Genomic DNA, 24218 nt, shown 5'->3' on the forward strand with positions numbered 1-24218 from the left:
GCCAAGGAGTGTATTAGGATTTACTGCCAGGAAAACTCGGCACCTCCTGTGTCCTACTTTGTGCTGTGCTGAAAAACCAATATAGAACAAGAGCATATGTTGTCATGTAGAATTGTTATTTAGCCGTTCTGGGCTGCTGGCTAATCCAAGGCAAGTGGCAGTTCATCTTTGAATCAAGTCTTTATGTATGATTTTCAAACGTGCTGGATTGGCATCTGACTTTTTAATACAAACTCTTCCTTTTCTCATTGCTCTGAAGTTCACCCCTGTCACCAGCAGAGCCTTTTAATTTTGGTGAAGGCAGTGGCTGGTTGTGCATCGGAGCCCAAACTGATAGCATGCACAAGTTTACTCTGCTCACCTGTGATAAAAATGTGTGAAAATCGGACACAACAATTGTGGTGGTACTTTGGCCTTTGCTCACATGCAGTGCCCTTTTTAAGGGCTGCTGGTGGTCATGGATTGGCAGAAAATGTTAAGAACTTGGAGTTTGCCTAGCAGGTCTGCCCTAATGCGAAGATATTCAGGGTGCAAACAGAGGGAGATTTTGTACAGCCACTGTAAGCTGTCATGTCATGGATGGTGCCTTGCTCATGGGCTTTTTTGTCACTCCAGGCTCCCGGCACTGCCCGTCCCTGTGGGCTGGCACCAATGGAGGGACAGTCTATGCTTTCTGTTTACGTGTTCCTCCAGCTGAGCGGAGGATGGATGAGCCTGTGAGGGCAGAGCAGGGTAAGTGCCTCATGAAAGCATGGTTCTGCTGGGTCTGAGCCACCACTCACAGGACTTATGGCCAGAAAAGCAGGGTCTCTCAATTAGTGCTGTTTATCAGTGATTGGAGCCAAGTGTGGCAGTGTCTGAGCTAAGCAATGCTCACTGCAGCAGCTGAACTGGAGCTTCAGCACTGCTTCATGTGCCTCAGCCTCATTTCCTAGTCACTTCAGAAATGTTAATTTGTGTCAGCTGTCACTGAAGTTTGCCATCAGCCCTGGCTGCACATGCCCCTTGTTCTGACAGCTGGGCCTGTTGTCTTTACGTAACAATGGTTTCTGTTTAAGACAGATCAGTCTGGTCAGAATGCCCTAATGCCCTTCAACTGCCAAATATTTTTAGGCAGCATTTCTATAACCACACCACACAGGTCTCCATTGCTGAGAGGATGTGAATGAGTTTCTAACTGTGTTTCTGACTAGACTCCTGTTTGTTTTTTCTGTTTGTTTTTCCTCCTTATCTTGTGTGTCTAGCCAAAGAGATTCAGCTGATGCACAGGGCTCCTGTTGTGGGGATACTTGTCTTGGATGGACGCAGCACTCCCCTCCCAGAACCTCTAGAAGTAGCACATGACCTTTCCAAGAGTCCTGATATGCAAGGCAGCCACCAGCTGCTTGTGGTATCTGAAGAGCAATTTAAGGTGAGTGTCACCTATCGAGGGAGGGAGGTGCCTGTGAATTGTGCATGTAATCTGCTAAAGCACTGGGCACTGCTCAGTGGAGAGAGAACTCTTGGGAGTGTTTGTTCTCTTGTACCTGAAGAACAGCCCTGGGACAGCACTTCTGTTTGGTACAACCCATAAATCGGGTGTGTGCTGGCAAACTGGGTGCTCAGCATAGTGTTGCACATGCTGAATAGAGCAATTTTATGCCTATATTACATTATACTCTTTGGACAAGGCTGCTTCTGCTTTTGGGTAAGAGCTTTTCTGTCGTTAGTGCAGAGGCAGGAATTCGTAGGTATTTTTGTGAAGTAGCTTAAAAGTTTCTTGTTTTGCACACTAACTCAAACCCTGTTCTCTTTCTGTATTAATTTGTAGCCAAATAGGGAAGAGTTTTGAAAAAATAGGGGACAAGTACGGTTACAGCCTGAAGGGTAAAACTGATGTCAGGACAGAAAGAAATTCTCACACAGCCTGTGGCTGATTAGTTCTCATGCCATGAGCAGGGGGTTGGCTCTGGTTACACCTGTGTGTATTCCCTGTGAATGGAAACATTATCCAGGGAGGAAGCAGCAGACATCCTGGGGAGCTGCTGCTGCCTTTGTGCAGGAAGAGGTGTCAGTGTCTCATTTCTGTGACAGGTCTTCACGTTGCCCAAGGTCAGCTCCAAGCTGAAGCTCAAGCTGACAGCCCTGGAGGGCTGCAGGGTACGGAAGGTGACAGTTGCCAACTTTGGCAGCTGCAAGACTGACGATTACAGCGAGAACGACCTGGCAGTGCTGACCAACCTGGGAGACATCCAGATCATCTCCCTGCCCTTCCTCAAGCTGCAGATCCGCTACCCCTGCATCCGCAAGGAGGATGTGAGTGGCATTGCATCCTGTGTCTTCACCAAATACGGCCAAGGTGAGGTGGGCTTCTCCCACATCATCCCTCTCGTTGTGTGTTTGAGACAATGGGAAACGACTTAGTGTTTTGTAGCTGGCTGTGTACACATGTGAGACTATTTCAGAAATGTGTTCATTGTGTGTTTCTGGGCAGTACCAGCTGCCAACAGGTAGCAACACATGGGTTAGGAAAACTAGGAGTGAGTTTATTCCGTTACTGTTAATGAATACAGGAGTGAATAGTGGTTTTCAGCTTGGATGTGTCCCTTAGATAACTTCCACCTGGCCACCCTCCTCCTGTCTGGTTTAGGGGGTATGGGTCTGGGAAATGGCTCCACTGTGCCTCCTGTCCGTGCCTGTGTCTCAGCATTCACATTGCAAAACTGGGATCCAACATCCTGTGGCTACTGAAGATGGATTGCTGCTTTCCAGTTCATTTTTTGTGTCTTTCTGTGCTGTTTTTCCCAAGTGTCGGCACAGGACAACAGAATTATGTCTCAGTATAACCTTAAATTGCACAGTCTCTAGGCTAACCAGAGGGGAGCTGGGGTAATATCTTCCTCGATGATCCCTCCTTGCTTAGACAGAAGGAAAAGCAAACCCTTAGTGCCAAACATGGGTCATGCCTAGATCTGTTCTGTTTTTAGGATCACCTTTGTTTCTGGAGCTGTTTCCTGAGAATTGCCCTTATAAATTCCCAATCCCCTGTAGGTTTCTATCTGATTTCACCGTCGGAGTTCGAGAGGTTTTCCCTTTCCACCAAATGGTTGGTGGAGCCCCGGTGCATTGTGGACATGCCAGAAGTGACAAGCAACAATCATGTGCACAACAAGGCTGGCACAGAGAATGCTGCAAGGAAGTCCAGGTAATGTCTGTAACACTCTTGCACACTGACGGTGTCTGAGTAGGGAGGGAAGAAAACCCCTTTGAAGTTAACATCCACAGAGGGTCTGGAATCAGGAAATGTAACCTTCCCCCTGACGGTTTTCCTACTTGGAGTACATTTGGTAGGACAAAGCAGGAAGCTTTGGAGCTGGTATCCCTAAGCCGGAGTCACAAACTTAGAGCCAGCCTTGGCTTGTTTTGCTTGTTCTCAAGTGCTGAGGCTGAGCTGTTGCTCTGTGAAGGGAAATTCAGTGTTCTTCCTCTCCTCTTGGAACATCAAGTAACAGTAGATCTGACGCTCACAGAGTTCGTACAGGAATTTTATTCCAAGAGTTTAGTGGTGCCTGCAGACTTCTGCATCATCAACATGTGGTGAAGCCCTTCCTACACTCAACAAACCTTTTAGTTGGTGTGCACTGGAGCCTCTTGTAGCTGCCAAGAAGACGCAGGAATTCTCTGCACCCCTGTTCCTCAGCATCAGTAATTGTTTTCTGCCTCCTTTCCTTTTTTAGGGGACCAGGAAAGAGTCCAGGTGACTGTGGAGAAGATGGTAAGTGAAAAAAAACCTTAGCGTACTGAGGGTGGCATGGTGTGTGTAAACCTCAAAATGTCTTTCCTATTGCTACAGTTGATATTTTCTACCTAAGAAAGGGGAAAATAAGGGGGGATGTGGGGGAAACATTGTGACCTTGCTGGACTGTATTTTAGTTAATAGCTCTGAAGTATGTTCCATGTGAAAGATTCCCTCAAAGGATAGAATACAGTTTTTGCTGGAGGAGAGGTCTGAACTTATTTAGATCTTCTGTTATCTGAACTAGTATTGCTGAAAAAACAGTTCAGTGTGTGAGAGAATTTAGGGATTAGTTGGGAAGCATTCAGTAAAGTCAAAAAGTACTTAGCATGGGCAAAAATACAGTTCTGTTGTGCATTTCTCCAAAACTGCACTTATTTCAGGAAAAGGGGAAAATATTGTTAGGTAAAAGCTTTTTTTCCTACTCTTTTTTAGAAGGGAAGTCTGGGAGGCTGATGGAACATGCCTTACTCAATGACGAAAGTGAGTGAGATGAAGTCTTGCTGCTGAGAGGGAAGGTGCCTTTCTGGGTGGGAAAAGAAGAAAGCTGCTGGGAAATTTGTGGATTCCAGTTCCAAGGGATCTGTAATTACTGGTAGAAATGCTGGGTTTTCTTGAATCCCCAGAAATGAGGGGTTGGACAGATAGCCATGCCCTTGGGCAGGGGTTGTTCTGCAGAGCTGCATTCCCTGCTGAGATAAGAGAAGGATCTTTATTTCCAGCAGGACTTGTGTGAGATGACAGCTGGAACAGACAGTTCCTCTGGGGCTCTGGTACACGGGGATTGGCAACATTTCCTCTGGCAAATGACTGCTTCAGTCCTGTGTGCCAGCCTGCCCAGTAAAAACCTGGTTGAAGAGGCAGTGGTGATCTAAGGACTGACCTCTGAGCTGTGGGGGAGGCAGGTTCTGGAGGCTGTTCATTGGGGTGGTGGAATGTGGTCAGGCAGCTGCCTGAAAGCAGATCCCCGCTGGTTTGGCTCACTGCTTTAACCCTCTGCTTTCCAGAAGTGCTGAAGGAGATCCAGAGTACTCTGGAGGGGGGCAGAGGGTGAGTATCAACCAACTTCTCTTCCTGATGGCTGGGGCTGGCAGGGGAGGGCAGCTTGAGGTGACAGCAGGGGGATGCCCACTTGATGGCAGGGATCCTTCTTCTGGAATCTGGTCACACGTGCATCCCACAAGCTACCAAAGGGCAATAACAAGAAGCAGGTTCTCTTTCACATGCTGTCCCTTGACGTTTTTTTATGAATAATGCTTTGTCTCTTTCTCTCCGAAAAGCAGGAGAGATCACATTCCCACATCCCCAAGGAACAGGACTCTGAGTATTCGCATACAGGTTTCTATTTGTGTCAACCCGTACTGATCTGAGGGCAGGCCACACGGGCTTAGTTGGTCAAGGATGGGACTCTGGAGTTTTAATCCTGGCTTGACACTGTCCCTTGGATGTGTTCAGTGTCTCTGCTCCCATTCTGTCTGTACAATAGAGCTGAGCTACCACCACGGCTGCGGGGCTTTATCTCATCTCCCTAGAATGGTCAGGGGCTACCGAGTGTAGGCAAAGGACTACTGTCTGCAACGGATGCAGGAGGCTTGGTGGGATTGGTAACTGCTGGTGTGGAAGGATCAATGACTGCCTGACATGCTCTGCTCTGTGCACTTCCTCTGGACACTACCTCATCCTGGTCTTCTGTCGGCATCTGGGAGCGGATGGGATGAGACTGCATTGCAATAAGGAATCTCTTCTTGTGTCATTGCAGGAGCTATGCAGAAAGAAATTTGGCAAGAAGTCCGTTAGGACATGGACTAAGTAATGGAGGAGGTAGGTGAGGATAAAGATATTTGAAGGAGCCAAAGGAAGCAGAAAGTAGAATGGAATTTCTTTATTAGCTTCAGCTTATTTAAATGCTTTGTGCAGGACTCTGACCTGAACTTTCAGGGTGGGAATCTGCTGGCTGAGTGGTGTGTGAGCACTGTTCAGCACCTTACGTGCTACACCAGTGGTAAAGGAAGAGCTAAAAATCCTTTGAAGGTTCCTGACTCTTACCCTTATCACAAAGTGAGCAGGCCAGGTAGCCAGAGCTCCCAGCAGCAATCTGAGTGTATCTTCCTTAGCTCTCATTAGCTTTCAGTGCCTGCCTTTTCAAATGGCATTTGCATTCTTCCCTCCTACAGCAGATTGACCAGAACTCATCGAGGACTTCCTGGCATTGGATCGAGTGCCATAACACTACTGACCGGGCAAACCGTCCCTGGGGAGAAGGCACCAGTGCTCCCAGCAGCCAGACTGGGGAGCTGCAGCTCGTGTGCTGTGCTTCTGCCTCCCCTCTAGTGCCTCTTGGAGACTTCTCCTGCCGGAGCCTGCCTTGCTTTAGGACAGCAGTGGATGCCAGGTCTGATGCACCGCAAGCCTCTGAGTACATCTAACATTCAAATGTTTGCACATTTCTCTTTTCTACTGGGCTGGGTTTTAAATTATAAATGTTTTACTGCCTTGGTGCAGGATTTTAATAAACGCACACTGTTACCTCCAACAATTATTTTTTGTACATTTTTTAAAAATCTTAATGGGTATTTCAGTTTTAACGGAAACATTTAGAAATTTACTTTAAGAAAAAAACGTTAAGTAATATATGCTAGATTCCTGTGACTGCTGTATGTGGTATCTGAATGAGTAATTTTGGGGTTTGTTTGTTATGGTACTGTTAACTGGCTTTACGGATTTGGGTAGAATCTATTTTTGTAGCCATTCAAATCGGAGGAAAACTAATTGAATTTGATTTTTGTTTCAATACTACATTGCTCTTTTTTTTTTTTTTTTTTTTTTTTTTTTGGAAATAAAACTCTGAATTCCCTTTTGTGATCCTTGTCTCCTCTCATATCTATTCTGCCCTTCAGCAGCAGCTTTTATATTGCCCACGGATCCCGGGGAGAAGGTGGAGCTGCCTTCTGAGCTGAGGGGGACAAAGGGCACTCCTGGAGGCAAAGCAAGGTGGTGGGTGGGAGAAGTGGGAGAAGCAAGGTGATTGTGTCACCATCCTGCAATCCATATGGGACGGGGGATGGTGCCAGGAAAGGGCACTGGTTCAGATTATAGTTCCTGGAAGGTCATTGCTGGTTTGCCCTGAAGTAACCTGGGTGATGACACTGAAGGGAGACAGGACTGATCTGGCAGTGCTGCTGTGCTGTCTGCCAGTGGGTTTGGAATTGAAGCTGGTGAAACTCTGCAGAGAGCAGTTTGCTCCTCCTTAAAATTTTCTTCCTTTATCCCTCACCTAACACCACTTCTTTTCTATCTAAGAAAAAGAACAAAGTATTCTGAAATTTCTCTGCTGTAACTTGCTTGTAGCACTGTGACAGCCAGCGAGGAAGAGCTAAATCCTCCTGGAATGGTGCTGAGTTGCTGGTCCTTGGCACGCTTTGGAAACCTCTCCTCTTGTTTCAGGCTCTGTCTTGATCTTCCCAAGCAAGGCTGAGGGATCCTTTCTTACCCACAGCACTAGGATGACACATTCTATTCTGCAGGAAAAAAATGCTTGTAGAGTTGCTCAGCTGGTGCTTCAGGCACCCTTCCTTCTAAAAGTATTAATACCTCCTTTGAGACCTAATTTATTGCTAGTGATGTTTTAGAGAGCCTTCTCTTTCATTTGCCATTTCCAAAGTAGTTTTCACTTCCTTATTTCTGTTTACCTCATTATTTCCTTGTCTCTTGCTGCAGGACTGAAGCTGGCAGGGAGGTGTCCTGCTGTTTCCACCTCTTGTGCCAGGCATTGATGCTGCAAATTTACAGGAAATTATGGTTTAATCAGCAGCTTCTGAGCTGGTGTGACCCTGTGCATGTGCATCATCCTGGTGCACCCAGCTGCTTCTTTCTACTCCACACAGATGGACTGACTCTAAAGCCTTTTCTGAGTATTTATTTTTTGGCAGGTTTGGGGGAAGAGATGCGACAATCCTACTCAGAAAGGGCAGAAGCAATTTATTATCTTCTCCCTATTTTCACCCACACAACTTGAAAAATCCAGAAGGTCCACTGGAAGAGTGAGAGAGTCACAAAAATGCTACCATTTTTTGTAAACCTGAAGTGTATTTAGATTCAAAACCAACAGGGAAAAAAAAAATTAATTCAGGCTTCTTATTTTCCTCAAAGCACAAGCCAGACAAAAAAATGGAATTAAGTAGTTTAGGATATGTGCTGAGATATGGCAGATTTTTTTTCTAGCAGAGCTTTGGAACGGAAGGATTCACTGGAATGAGATCCTTGGCTTGTGGGCAGAGACATTTAGAACCCTTTTAGAGCTCCTATGCCTAAAATACAGGAGAAATGGCAAAGGGACAAAGCAGGGCAAGACTGGAACTGATGAGTTGTGCTTTCAGTTGTGTTCTGAGTTGAGCAGGAAGGGATGGAAAGGCTTGTGATAGAATTAGGGTGTATTTTTTGTGCTGTCAGAAAACGAGCAGCCAGTAAAATCGGTGATGGGATGAGATGATCATGAAGGGTGGAGCTTTCAATGAATGAATGTAAGCAGCTTTTGAATGTAGTGGGGGGAAAAAAATCCCTCTTCATTTCTCCCTTTCAGGAACTGCCTTCTGAGCCTTGTGGTTACTCTCAGCCTGCCCCTCAGCTGACACTAAAAATAATGGCCTGCTTCTGATCAGAGGATTCAGCTGCTGCCAAACCCCTCGAATTTTGTGCCTACCTCTACTTTTCACTTGAACTCCTTGTCTGGGATCTGATAGAAGTTTGCTGGCCCTCTCCAAGGGCTAATGCTTTAATGCTTGGCAGCTCTCCGAGGGCTCATTGGCCCTTATTAAGGTTATTGCCAGTCAGGCTTTGGCAGTGCTTCCCCCTTCTCCTGCTTTATGCAGCCTCACAGGGCTCTGGCACTGGGAAGTGTCCCTTGGCTGCAGGACCAGAGTTGCTGCTAACACTGACTGGAAAAAATCCTTCCAGCAATGCTGGCACAGTGTTCCCTGACCCCCACAGACCTGCTGCTCTGCAGAGGGGACAGTCTTGGATCACAACTAAAGAACAAATTTTCCACATCTGAGTACACATATTGGGTCCCTAATATGGGATGCTGTTTTATAGTGGCCTGAGTTTTAGGTCAAATGCTTTCTGGTAATGTGAGCTCTTTTATAGGGTGGTGTATTTGCTGCCAAAATTCTCTACTCCTAGAAAAGCTTGGCCTGGAGCTCTTTTTTTTTTTTTTTTTTTAATAGTAATACAAGCTTTCCTCAGATGTTTAACAACTGAATATTTGCAGAATTTGTCTAAGAGTTCTATTAGAAGAACATAATGTTGGAAGGAAAAGTACTTTTCATCTTTGTCATGAAGCCCGAGGCCTGTCTGGTTAGTGAGTGAATTAATTTATTTTACAGCTTAATTGGTCTGATTCTTAGATTATGGTTTGTGTCTATGGCAGCTCAAACCATTCCACACCTGGACTGTGGTCCTGAATTCAGCCTCCAAACCACTGCCTATGTGGTCTCACGGGTTGGGATGTCTTTAATTGGAGCAGGAATGGGTATGGCTGAAAGATGAAACAGACTTTAGTGGAAATTTGCTTCTGAAGCCCAGCAGTTCTTGCTAAGCCACGTTAGACTTTATCTCTTTCAAGCAAAGACCAAGGTTGTGTTGCAGCTGTAGCTGATTCGCTGGGGCAAACCGGGTGGAAAAATTCCTTCAATATCTGCCACAAGCCCTTGGTCACAGAGAACTCAATCTTACAGCCACAAGCCCCAAGTGCTTGGGTTATTTCCATGCAGCACCTCAACCTCTTTCTCCAACATGATGATGATGGGGGTGTCTGACAAGCTTTCTGGGTTAGGTGCAGCTTCCCAGAGGACCTGCAAATCCCTGTGTGCAAAGGCTGCTGTAGCAGTTGGGGATGGTCCCTGAGATCACCCTGGTGTTGGTTAATTTGTTCCAACTGTTGCTCCCAAGTGTGATTTTCTTGTAATGAAACTGTTGTATGACCAAACTCCTCATTTCCATCTCGCCTCTCATGCCTTTTACGTATGTTGGCTGATCCGTGGGGATGGGAGGGATGAGTTTGCTGGGAGCACAACCAAGACAGGAAAGCTAAAAGGCTCCTTGAACTTGTGGCCTGTTTCAGTAGGGAGGAAAACAGATAAAAAAGTACTTTGAGGCTCTTCCCTCTGCTCACATCTTCCCCAGCGAAATGAGTAGAAGCTGATCTCTCCAGCTCTTTGTGGCACAGCTCTTCTGTGCAGAGCTAAGTTAAATTTTAAAAGAGCTTTTTGGCAAGGGAGCCCTCTTTAGGATGGATGGTCGTGAGCGTGTGCTGACAGCATCAGGCAGAGTCACCTGAGGTTGGAAGGACCTGTATCTCCAGAGCCCCAGGTACGGTGACCTTCACGTACCCTCCTCCTCATTTCCTCCCAGGGTTCAGGAGCTCCAAAAGAGTTTCACCTTTGTGGCTTCTGCCCTCCTGTGTCCGTTGTTCCTGCTCTCCTTCTTCTCTTGGCGCACATTTGTGCTTTTAAATTTAATTTTTAACTAACTAATGCCTTATGATCTGGAATAAGGGAATAACCAGCAAGAGCAATTCCAGGCAAGCCGGCCATTCATTTAGGAGGGAGCTCAGCATTAGGTCAATTTACCTGTAAGATCAAATAGCACTGAGGTGACCACCAGCACTGGTGCAAAGGAAACAGCTCGGGAATAAAGAAGACACTGGAAGGAAGGAGTGGCCCTGTAAAGTCATTTTGGCTGTAACATGAGACCTCACCCTGCATGATTCCTTCTACCTTTATCTCTACAAGCTTATTAGAATCTTCTGGGGATTTTCAACTACCTGGGTGTAATCATTTTGTTATAGAGGAAATTTTGCACGGAATAGTCTGACACCGTTGCTTGTCCCAATCAAGGATTTTATTAATTACAGCAAGCGTAACAATAAGGTAATGCAGCGCTGGGCGACAGAGGGACCATTGTCCCGCCACTGCCGCGCCAGTCGGGGTTTTAGTTCTTCCTCTTATACAGTCCGGTTTCCGGCGTGCGTGACTTCCTTGAATAGTACTCTGCGCATGTGCGTCTCTGTTGCTGGGGTCTGCTCTTCCCCTGCCGCGTTTCAAGACTCAGAATCGCTGACTTCCTGGAAAATATTGCTTACAACCGCAAATTATGCGAGACTACCTTTATCACTTAACTTGTCACCCATATCCTGGATTTAATGAACAAACATATCAGTAACAATATCCCCCCTTTGTCTTTAGGTTAATTTATGTTGTGCATTAAATCACTTAAGCTCTTGTCTGCTCCATTCCAATCCATCTCCCATTTCTCCCTTTCTATTTTCTAAGTCCTCATATTTTGCTTGTACCAGCAGCAAGTGGGCAGCTTCCAGTCGCGCTTTTACTATTGTAATAAGTTTGTTAAAAATACAGGGACCAAAAGTTAATACAAGAACTAGTAAAAATATTGGTCCAGCTATGGTGGACAGTAAGGTAGTCAACCATGGGGAATGATTGAACCAACTCTCATACCAACTCTGATGGGATTCTCTTTCTCTTTCCCTTTTTTTTTTTTTCTAGTTGTTTTCTTAGTTCTCCTAGGGTGTCAAAGACTATTCCCGTTTGATCTATATAGGTGCAACACTCTTCTTTTAAGGCTACACAAAGTCCTCCCTGTTGCCAAAATAATAAATCCAGGCCCCGTCTGTTTTGTAAAACTACTTCTGATAATGAGCGTACTGACTTAGTTATGCAAGGGTGCTTTCTGCTGACTGGATATGGTTAGTGGGGAGCCTGTAGCCTCAGGGTAATTTATAACCGGTGTTAGCTCTTCATCCTCCTCTAAAACTCTATTCGGTCCCATACCATAGGTATCAGCTGGGGCGGGTTCTTTCTTTATCACTATTAGGTTCCCTCTATCACGCCCAGGTTCCCAATGTCTAATTCCCCAATATTTTCCTAATACCCAGTCAGGGCTCTCTGGATTTATATACACATATTCACAAGTTCCTAAGTAAGAAATTTCTCCAGATGGTCCTAACCAATGCTTTGCACACCCTGTGGGACCAAATCCTGCTCTAATAAATTGATCTGCACCTCCCCCTGGAGTCCAATCGGAAGCAATAGTCTCACAGCCCCAATACCCACAGTAATACTCCCCTGGGTAATTACAGTAGCTCTTTCCAGGATTTGAGGCCGGACACATATAAAACCCAGTTAAATTCAAAACTCTCCCGCACTATTCTATGTTTGTCATGTTGCATAACCCAGCCTTAAAGGCTGGGGTCTGACTGGTCACAAGGGAGTCTAAAATTTTGTAGTCATTCATACGAATCAAGGACCATTTGAAAGGCTGGTGTGTTTGACCTCCTGTCTGCCTTACCCATAGGGATAATAATAGTAGTGACAGTAACAGTTGTCTACAGGTGGCTTTTTCATTGTAACAGTGGCTTGTTCCCATCTCATTTTCTTCTTCCCTGATTTTAGTCCCAGTCCTTGGACATTTCATTTTCCATGACCTCCTGGTTCCACCTATCCCAGGGCGACTTCCTCCACAGTTTTCTCTCCCTCTGCCTCGCCCGTCGACTCGGTTGCTGCGAGCCACGGGGAGACCCATCTTCTCGGCAGCAGGGATATTCTTCAGGAGGGGACTTTCGCCCTTTCTTTAAGGATCTCTGGATATAGGTGTTCCAGTTGTGGTCTTTAACCTGAGGAGCGTCACACCTTACTTCTTTTACCCGACGGCGACACACTCCAGCTATTATTTGTGCCACAAAAAGGACTGGTTCATTGGAATGGTAACAATATAGTTCGGGATTTATGCCTTCTGCAAATATGTCCCACCACTCTTTAGAGTCTACTTGTAATTCCCCTTGAGCTACTTTCTGAGCCAATACCAAATCAGTAAGCTCCCGCTGAATTTCTAGACAGAGGCAGCAAACACCTCTCGGGGGCCTGCCTCTGTGACAATGGGTCCACCACCTGTTTTCACAAACTAAACATTGGTAACATACAAAGGGGTAACAATTCCCATTACAATAAGAATCATTACATTTAATACAAACACAATCAGCATATATATTTCCCTTATGATCTCTTTCAAGCTCTAGTTGATATTCTATCCTAAAAGTTTTATACCAATATTTTCTATTCATCAAGAATGTCCTTTCTTAATTTCCTGTTGCAGTTCCCCGAGTGAGTTTCAACTTTAAGTCTCCGGCTGGGCTGATGACCTTCCACCTAGGCTCGGGCACTGGTCCTTTTATACGACTGGCGTGAGTCCATCCCCGCTCTGCTGTTCGTACTGCTGTATTTGTTGTGAGGAGCACCAGATATGGACCATCCCAATGGGGCTGGAGAGTAGTTTCTTTCCGAGTTCGGATTAAGACCCAGTCTCCCGGTTGCACCTGATGTAGAGTAATATTTAAGGGTGGTCTCTGCAATATCTGCCCTTTTTCCCATAACTTCTTCCTAAAGGCCATCATCTCAGTTATAAATGCTTTCATTTGCTTATCTATTATTCCGGGATGGTCTCGAGGCATACCTGCATCATACGGCATCCCATACAGCATTTCAAAAGGAGATATCCCCACATCAGATCGGGGCAGAGTTCTGAGATTTAACAAGGCCAAGGGGAGACACTTAATCCAATTAAGTTTGGTTTCTAAAGTTAACTTGGTTAGCTGTTTCTTTAATTCTCCATTAACTCTCTCTACTAACCCCGAACTTTGAGGGTGCCACGGGGTATGTTCTTCCCATCTTATTCCAAGGGCTTCTGACAAGGCCTTAATAACTTTTGATACAAAGTGTGGCCCTTGGTCTGAGTCTATACTTTCAGCTACTCCATACCTGGGCACAATTTGTTCTAGTAACACTTTGGCCACCGTGTGTGCAGTGGCCCTTGCGGTTGGAAATGCCTCTACGAAGTGGGTGAGGTGGTCTATTAGTACTAACACATACTTGTATCTTCCCACCTTGGGAAGTTCAGTGAAATTTTTTTTTTTTTTTTTTTTTTTTTTTTTAAGAGCCCGCAAGATGGCGTATAATTCACATGCTTGGGCTGACCATGACGGACTCAAGGGTCCTGCTTCTAATACCTCATAATCCTTCCCTGCTACTAGTGCATACCCTGATCTACGTCTTCCATCCACTATCCGGGATGAGCCATCCACAAAAATTACTTCTCCCTCTGAGAGCCCCTCCTCCTCTAAATCGGGCCTAATCTTAGTCTGTTCCTCAATAGTTCGGAGGCAATCGTGGGCCAGTTCTTCTGATGGTTTTGGTTCCCCAAATAAAAACTGAGCAGGGTTTTGTAAAGATGTAGTTTCTAATGTTAAATTCGGGGCCTCCAGCAAGATTCCCTCATATTTTAATAATCTGGAATCAGAGATCCATTTTTCAGCTTTTTGCTGCAAAACACTCCTCACATTGTGGGGGGATAATACCTTAATGGTACTATTGAAGGTTATTTTTCGAGCCTCCTCTGTCATTAAGGCACATCCAACAATGGCCTGTAAACATGTGGGCCAGCCCCTACTCACAGGGTCTAATAATTTAGACAAGTATCCTATGGGCTTCTTTTTCCCTGCCCAATCTTGGGTTAATACTCCATATGCTGTCCCATTCTCTATGTTAGCGAATAGATAAAATGGTCGATTTAAGTCTGGCAAACTTAAAACTGGTGCATTTGCCAATTCTCTCCTTAATGCCCAGAGTTGCTCTTCATCTGTCTTTCCCCAGCTTATACGATTAGACTCGGTGAGCTTGGCATATAAAAATTTAACTTTACTACTGTAGTTTTCAATCCATAAGCGGCAATATCCCAATAGTCCTAACCATTGTCTAACCTGTTTTTTTACTTGCTGGAGGGGGTAAAGATAAAATTCCCTGTACCTGTTCCGGGTCAATTGTCTTCTCTCCCTTCTCAATGTAGTGTCCTAAATACTTTACCTTTTCTTCTACAAATTGTAATTTAGATTTTGATACCTTCAGCCCCTTAAGCCCCAGAAAATTTAAAAGTTTTATGCTTTCTTTTCTGACTTGATTTTCCATTTTTCCTGCTATCAATAGGTCATCCACATACTGAATCAGAGTAATTTCTGGGTCTGGGGTAAAATCTTGAAGAATCTGTTCTAGGGCTTGTCCAAACAAATTAGGGCTTTCTGTAAACCCCTGTGGAAGCACGGTCCACCTCAATTGTTGTTTGCGCCCTGTGTCAGGGTCTTCCCATTCAAATGCAAAATAGTCTCTACAGCTTTCGTCTAAAGGGCAAGCCCAAAAAGCATCCTTTAAGTCTATTACACTGTACCACAAATTTTCTGGCCCCAATTTTACTCAAAAGGGTATAGGGGTTTGCTACTACTGGGAATCTGGACATAGTGCGCTTATTGATTTCTCTTAAATCGTGCACTAGTCGATAAGTGCCATTGGGTTTCTTTACTGGTAAAATTGGGGTATTAAATGGGGACATACATGGTTCTAATAGTCCCTGAGATATTAATCTCTCAACTTCGGGTTTCAACCCCTTCCACCCTTCTATAGACATAGAATATTGCTTAATTTGGACGGGGTTCTCCGGGTTCTTGAGGGTTACTTTAAATGGCGAGATGTTTAGTCTGCCCACGGTCTCAGGGGTATACCAGACTTCGGGATTAATTTCTTGTTCATCTTCAACCCTAAGGGCACATATTTTAATTCCCAGCTCCCCTTTTTTAACTTCCAAACCTACTCCTAATTCTACCATCAAATCCCTTCCCAAAAGATTAAAATCGGCTTCTGGGACTAAGAGAAAATTTCCCATACCTAATTTAGATTCTGTTTCTATTAAAACTTGTTGTATAATCCCTACCTTGAAGGGTTTTCCCTTTGCTCCAACCACATGGGCAGTATCTTTAGATAATTTGCACCCAGGGGGTATTTGCTGGAGGGTAGACCTCTCAGCTCCTGAGTCTACCAAAAATTCTACCTCCTGTGACTGGGGACCTAGTTTCAGTTTTATCAAGGGCTCTTTGTTCGTACGGGTCCCCAATACATAGAGCCCCTGACCCCCCTAATCTTCTTTGAATGCCGCCTCATCCTTTATCCTCTGTCTGCAGTCTCTTTTCATGTGTCCTTTCTTCTGCAGTAAACAAAATCCTCAAAATAGACTGTATTTCTTAACAGTATTTGAGTTCAAAGGGACAGATACAAATCCTAGTTGTGGCTGGGCTCCTCCTATTGGCACTTCCCTTAAGGGGAGTAACTCATGTTCTCTTTGCTCCCTTCTCCTCCTTCTGACTGCGGCTCCGATACCTTCATCTCCAGGGGAGGGAGGGGGTGTAGGAGGAGGTAATATCTGAGGCGCCGGTGGTAATGGGGGAAGTGCATACGGGGGTGGTATTAGGGGAGCATCCTCCTCCTCCTGCAATTTTTCAGTCTTTTTATCTTTATGCCCAAACTCCATTTGGGAGAGATTGAATATTGCTACTCCCTGGTCCCCTGGGCGGGTAACCCATACTGCAGCATAATCAGCCTCTTCCTGATTAAAGGGGACCTACCTACGTACCCACTGATTCAAAAATCTCTGAACCCATAATTCTGATGACCCAAACCTGGGCCACCAAACTGCCTTGGAGATTTGTCCTCCCCAGACTTCTACACAAAAGTGTATCATCTTAACTTTGTCCTTGTCCCCCGTGGTGGGATAATATTTCCAATTCTCTAACATAAACCCCAGCGGTGAATCCCTAAGAACCGAAGGGGGTCTCATGGGTGGAGGGGGCTTGCTTTTCCCCTGTCCCATCTTCTGGAATACCCTCTTTCAGCCGTGTGTGTACTCACTCACTTCCCCTTTTTCGTGGCCCAGTCCCTCGCGGGCGATGGGAAACGCACTACTTAAGGGTCCGCACTCACTTGGAGAATCTGGCTGCCAGTTCTCCTCTCACTCACACGTACACACGTTGTATTCCAGGATCCCAACCCAGCCCGGACGGATTCCCCTGCACAATGGGCAGTTACTTACGCGTCTCCTGCGTCTTCGTCCGGACCTCGAGTGCACCGAGCTTATAGGGTTTTCCTTACCTTATTGTTACAAATTTGGGTTCGTCGGTAAGAGCAAGATCCCGACTTCAGAACCAGAGGCCGCCTGTACAGGCGGGGCGCCTCCCCTAGTCCCTCTGTCGGATCCGTATTCTTATCCGAGTCACGGCACCAAATTGTTATAGAGGAAATTTTGCACGGAATAGTCTGACACCGTTGCTTGTCCCAATCAAGGATTTTATTAATTACAGCAAGCGTAACAATAAGGTAATGCAGCGCTGGGCGACAGAGGGACCATTGTCCCGCCACTGCCGCGCCAGTCGGGGTTTTAGTTCTTCCTCTTATACAGTCCGGTTTCCGGCGTGCGTGACTTCCTTGAATAGTACTCTGCGCATGTGCGTCTCTGTTGCTGGGGTCTGCTCTTCCCCTGCCGCGTTTCAAGACTCAGAATCGCTGACTTCCTGGAAAATATTGCTTACAACCGCAAATTATGCGAGACTACCTTTATCACTTAACTTGTCACCCATATCCTGGATTTAATGAACAAACATATCAGTAACAATTTCAGTCTGCACAATCTGACATTCCACTTTGAGCCTTTGATTTGTACTTCAGGGGCTCAGCTGCTTTCTGCAGAGCACTCATTTTCCACAGGAGAACAGCCCTGGGGGCTGTAGCCCACCCCCCACCATTAAAAAGCCTCTTCCTTTCATGTGTAATTGGGTTAAAACCCAGTTTAAATCCGGGGGATTTCACCGACTCAGAGGAATTCTCTATCGAACCCACGGTTCCCAGCAATGCAGAAACAGGGAAGGAGAGCAAGGACCGCTCATTTGGGGCCACCCAGGTTCCTTGGCGTGCCCAGTAAAAACAAAGTACAAACATCACATCCTGAGTCCCAGAGCAGCGCAGGACACAGCAGCAGCAAGGAGCAGTGGGATGACCCATGGGCCTGTTTTTGCTGCTGCCCATGCCAGAGTTGCTGCTGCTGGCACTACCGGGGCAGGTGGCCCATTTGGACTTCACAACTGACTGGTGTTACCAACCTGGTGCCACCAAACCAGGACTGAATTTAGTATAGGCTTGCCTGGCCTTGCCTCCTCGGTTTGCTCCTTTTAGACACGACCCACAGAGGTCACTCAGGGGATTAGAGGGGAGAAGTCTGAGCCGTGTCTGAGTACAGGGCAGAGTGCTTCAGCTCACCCAGATCAGGTCTATCCCTGCCCAGAGCCTGGGGCTGTCTCTGACCCCTGGGATGGGGCTACGGGACACTGCCTTGCAGAGTAACAGGATCATCCAGCCCGGCTGGACGGCAGACAATTGGGCAACAAAGTGCTCCTGAAATATTTAAGGGGGCTGTTTTCAAACCTATGTAACTTAATTGTTTTGGTTTCTCCTTGCAATCATGAATATTTTATTTGGCTTCCTCGGGTTATGGCTGGGGAAGAGGTCCTTGGAGACCTTTTGGCTCGTCTTAAAATAGCTGCAAGAAGGGCAGCAGAGCCCTTACCAGTTTGAAACAGTGAGAGGTCAGGAATTCTCCCTCAGTAGCCTGGGCTACGGGCTCAAAGGAGAATATTTTCTGTCAATATAAGGCAGTATATGATATGGAAGCAAGAGTGGAGATATTTTATGTAAATGCAATGGGGGGTGGGGGGGGGAGGAGGGGAAATACATAAAAAAAGATATATATTTTAAACAAGTTTTACAGGCTTCAGGGTCCTGACTGGATTGTCAATTCTGCTTGCTGTGGAGTCAAACCAAGAGAAGACCCTATTTATATATTTAGCGAGTTTAATCTTAAAACCAGATGATCCTAAGAATAGCTTTTACCAATCTCTTTACCTGAGCTATTTACCAAGCAAACAAGGGAATTTATGCAAAGTGTAATTTCTATAATCAATCACAGCTAGTTTCTACTCTTTAATTTGTGTGATTTATTAATTTTTTTAAATGAAGTTACCTTTTCATGTTATTTTTATGCAATGGCATCAAAAGCTTTTATGTAATTGACTTAAGAAATTGCAGTGAAGAGGTGATTCTCATGTTTTATCACTCTCTAATAACTTTCTAAAATCATAGGGGCTGAGTTCTGGCTGAAAGGACCTGGTATTTTGCATAAATGAAGAAATCTTTAGGAAACTCCATTATCCAGGCTACTCAGGGATCTGGAGCTGAAATCTGGGAGGGTTTCATCTTTCTTGGTGCTTATCTCACTCTCCCTTAACGAGATATGAACCAACTGCCAGCATCTTGCCAGAAGCACTTTAAAAGGCAAACAAATGTGTTCAGTCTGTGCAGAAAATTCAGGTTAGAGGTGCTGGGACAGCCAGGCTGGAGACTGGGGTGGGGAGGGAGCATCTGCACAGCACCAGTTTAGCCTTTCTCATCTCAGGTAGCTCAGGGCAGACAGGAGCCTGAAGTGAATGTGATCAGTGGCTTCATCTCAGCCATCCCAGGGTGAAACCCAAATATCTGAGGCTTCTGACAAATCACAGAAATCAAAGCAGTAGCTCCGGTGCTGCCCGGGCTATGCAAAGCCTTGAAGAGATTGCAGCTGATGCTGATGGAGTTTGTTAGAGCCATTTCCTCTTCAAGAGTTGAATTTTTCAGAGCAGCTTCTCCTCCCTGCCACGCATAGACAATAGAAGCTTAGAGCTAAGAGCCTCGGGGCTTTTCTCCAAGACTCGTTAAGGAATTAATGATCCAGATGCCATCAATCATTCTGGGCTTTACAGGAGAGATTTCCATTTTCTGCAGAGAGGCATAGCCAGTTATTTGCGGATGGTTAATAAAAGAATGTGATGAAATAATGAACTACACTGTTGCTCCACAGCCTCCTTCTTGTGAACTAAGAGAAGTAGAGCATCCAGGGACAGAAAGCTCAGGTAAAATGTTTCTTGAGTTCTCCAGCTCAACCCCCAGTTTTTATCTTTCCTTCTTAATGGAGGAGTCCTCAAGGTACAGAACGTAACAACCAGGGGCCCTTGGAAGGAGACGGACAAACAGGTCCCACCCAAACTAATGCTGCAAAGCATCTGAAACCTCATCCCATTTCAGTTTTGGGTCACTTGTTCTGGTGGCTGGCCAGACCTGAGTTAATTTTGTTTGGTCTCCAGCTCCTCTGGAAAGGCTTTTTGGGAGGGGGCAGGAAACCTTACAGAACCAGGGACATTCCCAGAGCAGGTAAATCCTGCTCTCCCTGCTCTGTCCCTTTGCAGCCTCGGGAGAGCAGGGGGAGGCTGCATGTACAGCTCGCCCTGAGCATTTGTGCCTGCTCTGTTACCTGATTCCTTGAGAACAACCCAAAGCCATCCCTGAATTAAACAGTTTCATGGACATAAACACTGGCTGTGAGTAACCTCAGCCTGTCTGCAAGAGGAGAACGACTTTATTTGGAAATCCGAGTTGAAAGGAGATTTAGTCATTCCGCTTGATTTGGACTGAGATTTAGGCATAATGAGGGCAACAATGGTGCCAGTTTTGCTGTCTTTTCAGTGCTGAGCTGGAAACTGTTTCCCTGTTTCAGCAGAGAGCTTGGTATTGGCAAGGAGAGAGCAGAGGCTGAGCTATCCGTGCTTGGCTCCCCGGAATAAAACTCCAGGGCTGCAGAAGAAAGGGGCCCATGATTTAATTCTTTTCACTGGCCTAGGCTTTTTTTTAAAGATAATTTTCACTGTGCCTTGTCTGGTAGCCTCTTGCATTATAGCAGATGTGGTTTTGGTTTTGGGATTGACCCTTTCAGTCTTTCTTTGGGGCTGCACCTAATCATACCACATCTGACCCTGACCTAGGTGAAATCCCACCTCTTCTTTTATCCTAAACTCTGCAAGCCAGCTGCTGATATTGCTGGTTGAAAAGTTCAAAAGGTACCATGAGAAAGCTTGAATTATTGATGCCACTTTCCTTCCATATACGTGTAATTATCTGCTCTTGAGGCACAGCCCAGCCAGAATCCCTGTTAGACTCCACAGCTGGGCAGGCTTGTAAGAGCTCTGGAACGACCCTGGGCTGCATGGAAACAAGGCATGGGAGAGGGAATATGCTACCATTGCATGGATGTGACCTGTGATCCAGGGACGGGGCAGCTTGCTGGAATCCGTGTAGGTATGTTACAAAAAATTACTGTGCAGAGTGATAAAAGAAGGGGTTTGAGAAATTTGTGCAGTGAATGAAAATGGAAACTAAAGAATTAAGTTCCAGGCAGGTCCCTTTAATATTAATGATTGTACTTTCCTCTGTATGAGTTGGGAGAATCCACTGTGCTCAGGGAAGACAGACAATTCCCCATTGGTCTTAAAATAGCAGCGTGAGCTTTCTGCTCTTCTTTTTATCTGTAGGTTCATGCTGTGATTCTTGACAGCAATGAGGATCTCCTTCCTCTGATGTGAGTTATTCTCATTTCTTCTAGAAAGGGAGAATGTCATTGAATTATTCTTTTTCCTGTAGTGATTTAGGCAGAGTTGGTGTGGTGAGGGGAGCTGAAAAACTGATGAGCAGCATCTTTCACCTGCTGCAGTGTGTCCAGCAGGCAGATGGTCCAGGGCAGTTAATCAGAGCAGGTCTGATGTCAAAGGAATTGTTTATATAAGCGGTGATTCATCTTCCCATTCCCAGTAATGACAGTGGTGTTACAAACCAATCTGCTCTAAAACCCCTGTCTCTGAAGAATTGTGAACTCCAGTTTTTCACTTTCTAACCCAGATTCAGTCTGGGGTCCTGTCTTTACAGTGAGTTAAACCAAACTCCTGCGTCTAAACTCCCAACAGATTCAGGCAGTGTTCCTTACCTTCCACCTCTTCCAAGAATTTCAGCATTTTTGTTCTCTGGAAGCCTTTAGCTCTGCAGACACATGACTATCTAGCAACAGCACATAAAAGCAGATTTTTATTTATTGTTTTATCTGCATTTGGCACTGTAGAGAAACTGAATCAACTTTAAGCCCCCAGGAGGACAGAATATTAACAAATATTCTGTACTGAGGATTTAGGGTCTAATTCAGCTCCCATTAATCTCGGTAACAAAAGTCTTGTTGCAGGATTTAGAGATCTAGGTCAGAAGTACTGGTGTATTAAGTGGGGAGGGGAGGCTGAAATGAGGTGACCAGACACCTACGTATGACAGTCCTGTTCAAAGAGAGGGAGGGAAGAGGATGGGTGTTAAGAGATGAACTCTGCACTGGGCAGAGTGTCCAGGAGGGTTTGAACAGTCTCAACTCTAGACCAGAACAAAAAAAGCAAGTTTAGAGGGAACCCTAAGGACACGTTTTTGGGGAACCCTTAATTGTGTGTAACTGCTTTCAGGGCAGCAACTTTTTGCTCCAGTATCAGAGTTGCAGCTGGGGGAAAGGTAGATGCTGTGTCTTGAACTACATTCTATCTTGAACTACAGTGTGTCCAAACCTCCGTCGGCTGTAGAAAATCAGGGACACATGGCCTAATGATGGGACTCTTGGGGTGTCCTGTGCAGGCCCAGGAGTCAGACTTGGATGATCCTGATGGGTCCCTTCTAAGTCATCCTATTCTATGATGGTATGTTTCTAATAAAAGAAGAAAATCAGGGTGATTTGTGACAAAATAAGGCAGAGATTACCCTGGAACAGGGCAGTCAGTTTGGCACTGCACAGGCAAGGCTCTGCAAATGGTTATTTGGCTCCACAGAAATAAGGCAAATTAGTGCTCAGGAGCATCTGGCTTCCCTTTGTAGCTTATTTCACAGCAAAATGCACGATGTTTCCTTTCACAGGTGAGTCGAGATAAGCCCTCACATATTCCTGAGCTCTGAGGAAATGCCTCCTTCCCGATCCAAGACTTGGCAGAAAAAGGCTGGAAAAGAGAAGGTGTTCAATTGTGAGAAAAACTCCGCAGGAGACTCAAAGATCCGCTGTGGGAAGCAGAGGGAAGGTAAGAGCAGAGGCCAAGTGAAGGGCAAAGAGTCACTGCCTGGACAGGGTGACAGCCTTGGAGAAGAGCCCTTAAAAATCCAGAGGCTGGGGAGGCCTCAGGAAAGCAAAGACAATGACCACAAGAAGTTATTCCAAAGAAAAAAAGCCTGCAGGAGAAATGATAAAAGTGAATCTGGTTTGGGGAGAAAACGCCGAGTGTCCAGGTTGCAGGGGAAAAAAGGAAAGGCCTGCAAGCAACGGGAAACGACATCAGGGGAGGAGAGTGAGGACAGCAGTGACAAGGAGGGAAAAGCCACCATAAACAGAAAGAAACAAAATTTTAGAAAGAGGAGTGGAAAGAGACTTGGTGTTGGTGACACAGGCACTGAGCTGGGGGCTGGAAAGGCGATCACAGAGCAAGGTGCTGAAGGTTCTTTTCAAAAACAGAACTTGGCAGAAAAGGCACAGAACCCTAGGAGAAGGCACAGAGGGAATCAGGACTTCAAGGAGGCTTCTGAGCAGAAACCAGGTTCTCATTCCCAAGGCAGTACAGCACAGGAAAAAGGTGAGAGGACTGGGAAAAAGCAAATTGAAATTCTTACCAGGGTTGTCATCACTGAAAGTGAGGATGAAAATATTCTGGGAGCCTCAAGTAACTCCTGCTCTGACTCCAGCAGTGAAGGCCATGGAACCCAAAAAACTGGTACAAAGGAGGCTGTGGTGGGCAGCACTTCCTGCAGTGAAGACAAGAGCAGCTCTTCGGAGGAAGATGGCAACAGTGAGAAAGAAGTTGTGCTTGAAGATCCTCCTGTGAGTGAAGGAAAAGGCTACAAGGAACTGGCTGATGAAAGCAAGGACACATCTATTGAGCCTGGAAAGGAGCAGATGACCACAGGTAGAAAAACTGAATCTGAGGCTGAAGGCACTGAATTTACAGGATTGGAAGCAGAGAAGATGAGGAAGCCAGACAAGATGCTGAGACAACCAGAATGTGCTCCAGCTGAGAGCAGTGAGGCAGATGATCAGTTAAGCACTTCAGGACTCCAAGTTAAGAGTGTTAAGAACAGGGAAAATATTGAAGTAGACAAGGAAAAAATACTAGAAAACTACAGAGTTGAAGATATGTCAAAAGGTGGACATGTGAATTCTGACAGCAGTGGGGAGAGCAGCACTTCAGAGAACATTGATGAAGTAAAAGAAAACAAACCAGAACCACTCCCAACTGCTGTGAAAGCAAATCTCCATGTTCACCTTAGCAAATATGAACAGGAAGAGAAGGTGAACGATGAAGGCAGAGAGCTAGAAGATGGCTCTTTCCTCTCCAAGCAGCAGAGGGCATTGATGGAGAAACCTGGGAAGTGTGAGATCCCAGAACAAGGTGAAGAGGCTGGACATAGACAGAGGGACAGTTCAGACTGCAGCAGGCAGGACCTACCAGCACTGATGCTTACAAAGAGATTTTCCTCTAGATCCCAAATCCCCTTCCATCTGGAAAACCAGCATAAAAACACTGAGACCAAACTACCACCAAGCCAGAAACCAAATCCTGCCCAGATGGCTTTGG

The 24218-nt window shown here is 45.7% G+C and overlaps 1 protein-coding gene and 1 long non-coding RNA gene across 5 annotated transcripts in view; one reads left to right on the plus strand and one right to left on the minus strand.

Annotated features, from left to right (window-relative positions):
• LLGL2 (LLGL scribble cell polarity complex component 2) overlaps positions 1-6605 on the plus strand; it is a 32985-nt gene extending 26380 nt beyond the window's left edge. For 2 of the 4 annotated variants that reach the window (XM_066200452.1, XM_066200455.1), the window contains 10 exons: positions 616-732; positions 1245-1411; positions 2074-2338; positions 3031-3184; positions 3717-3754; positions 4211-4258; positions 4783-4825; positions 5056-5113; positions 5535-5596; positions 5950-6605. In XM_066200452.1, the coding sequence (XP_066056549.1) occupies positions 616-732; positions 1245-1411; positions 2074-2338; positions 3031-3184; positions 3717-3754; positions 4211-4258; positions 4783-4825; positions 5056-5113; positions 5535-5588 (944 nt within the window). In that variant the 3' untranslated portion in view covers positions 5589-5596; positions 5950-6605. The remainder of the gene's footprint in view (positions 1-615; positions 733-1244; positions 1412-2073; positions 2339-3030; positions 3185-3716; positions 3755-4210; positions 4259-4782; positions 4826-5055; positions 5114-5534; positions 5597-5949) is intronic. The other 2 variants (XM_066200453.1, XM_066200454.1) reach the window with 2 other exon arrangements.
• Positions 6606-10654: 4049 nt separating this feature from the next.
• Positions 10655-17329, minus strand: LOC136299301 (uncharacterized). Its single transcript, XR_010723481.1, has 2 exons — positions 16754-17329; positions 10655-13160 (listed from the first exon to the last, which is right to left on the minus strand). It is a non-coding gene; the product is annotated as an uncharacterized lncRNA (long non-coding RNA).
• Between the last annotated feature and the right edge of the window lie 6889 nt (positions 17330-24218).

Source organism: Chamaea fasciata, unplaced genomic scaffold, assembly GCF_029207755.1.
Source record: "Chamaea fasciata isolate MVZ Bird 193981 ecotype frontalis unplaced genomic scaffold, bChaFas1.0.hap1 SCAF_19, whole genome shotgun sequence".
Lineage (NCBI taxonomy): Eukaryota > Metazoa > Chordata > Aves > Passeriformes > Sylviidae > Chamaea > Chamaea fasciata.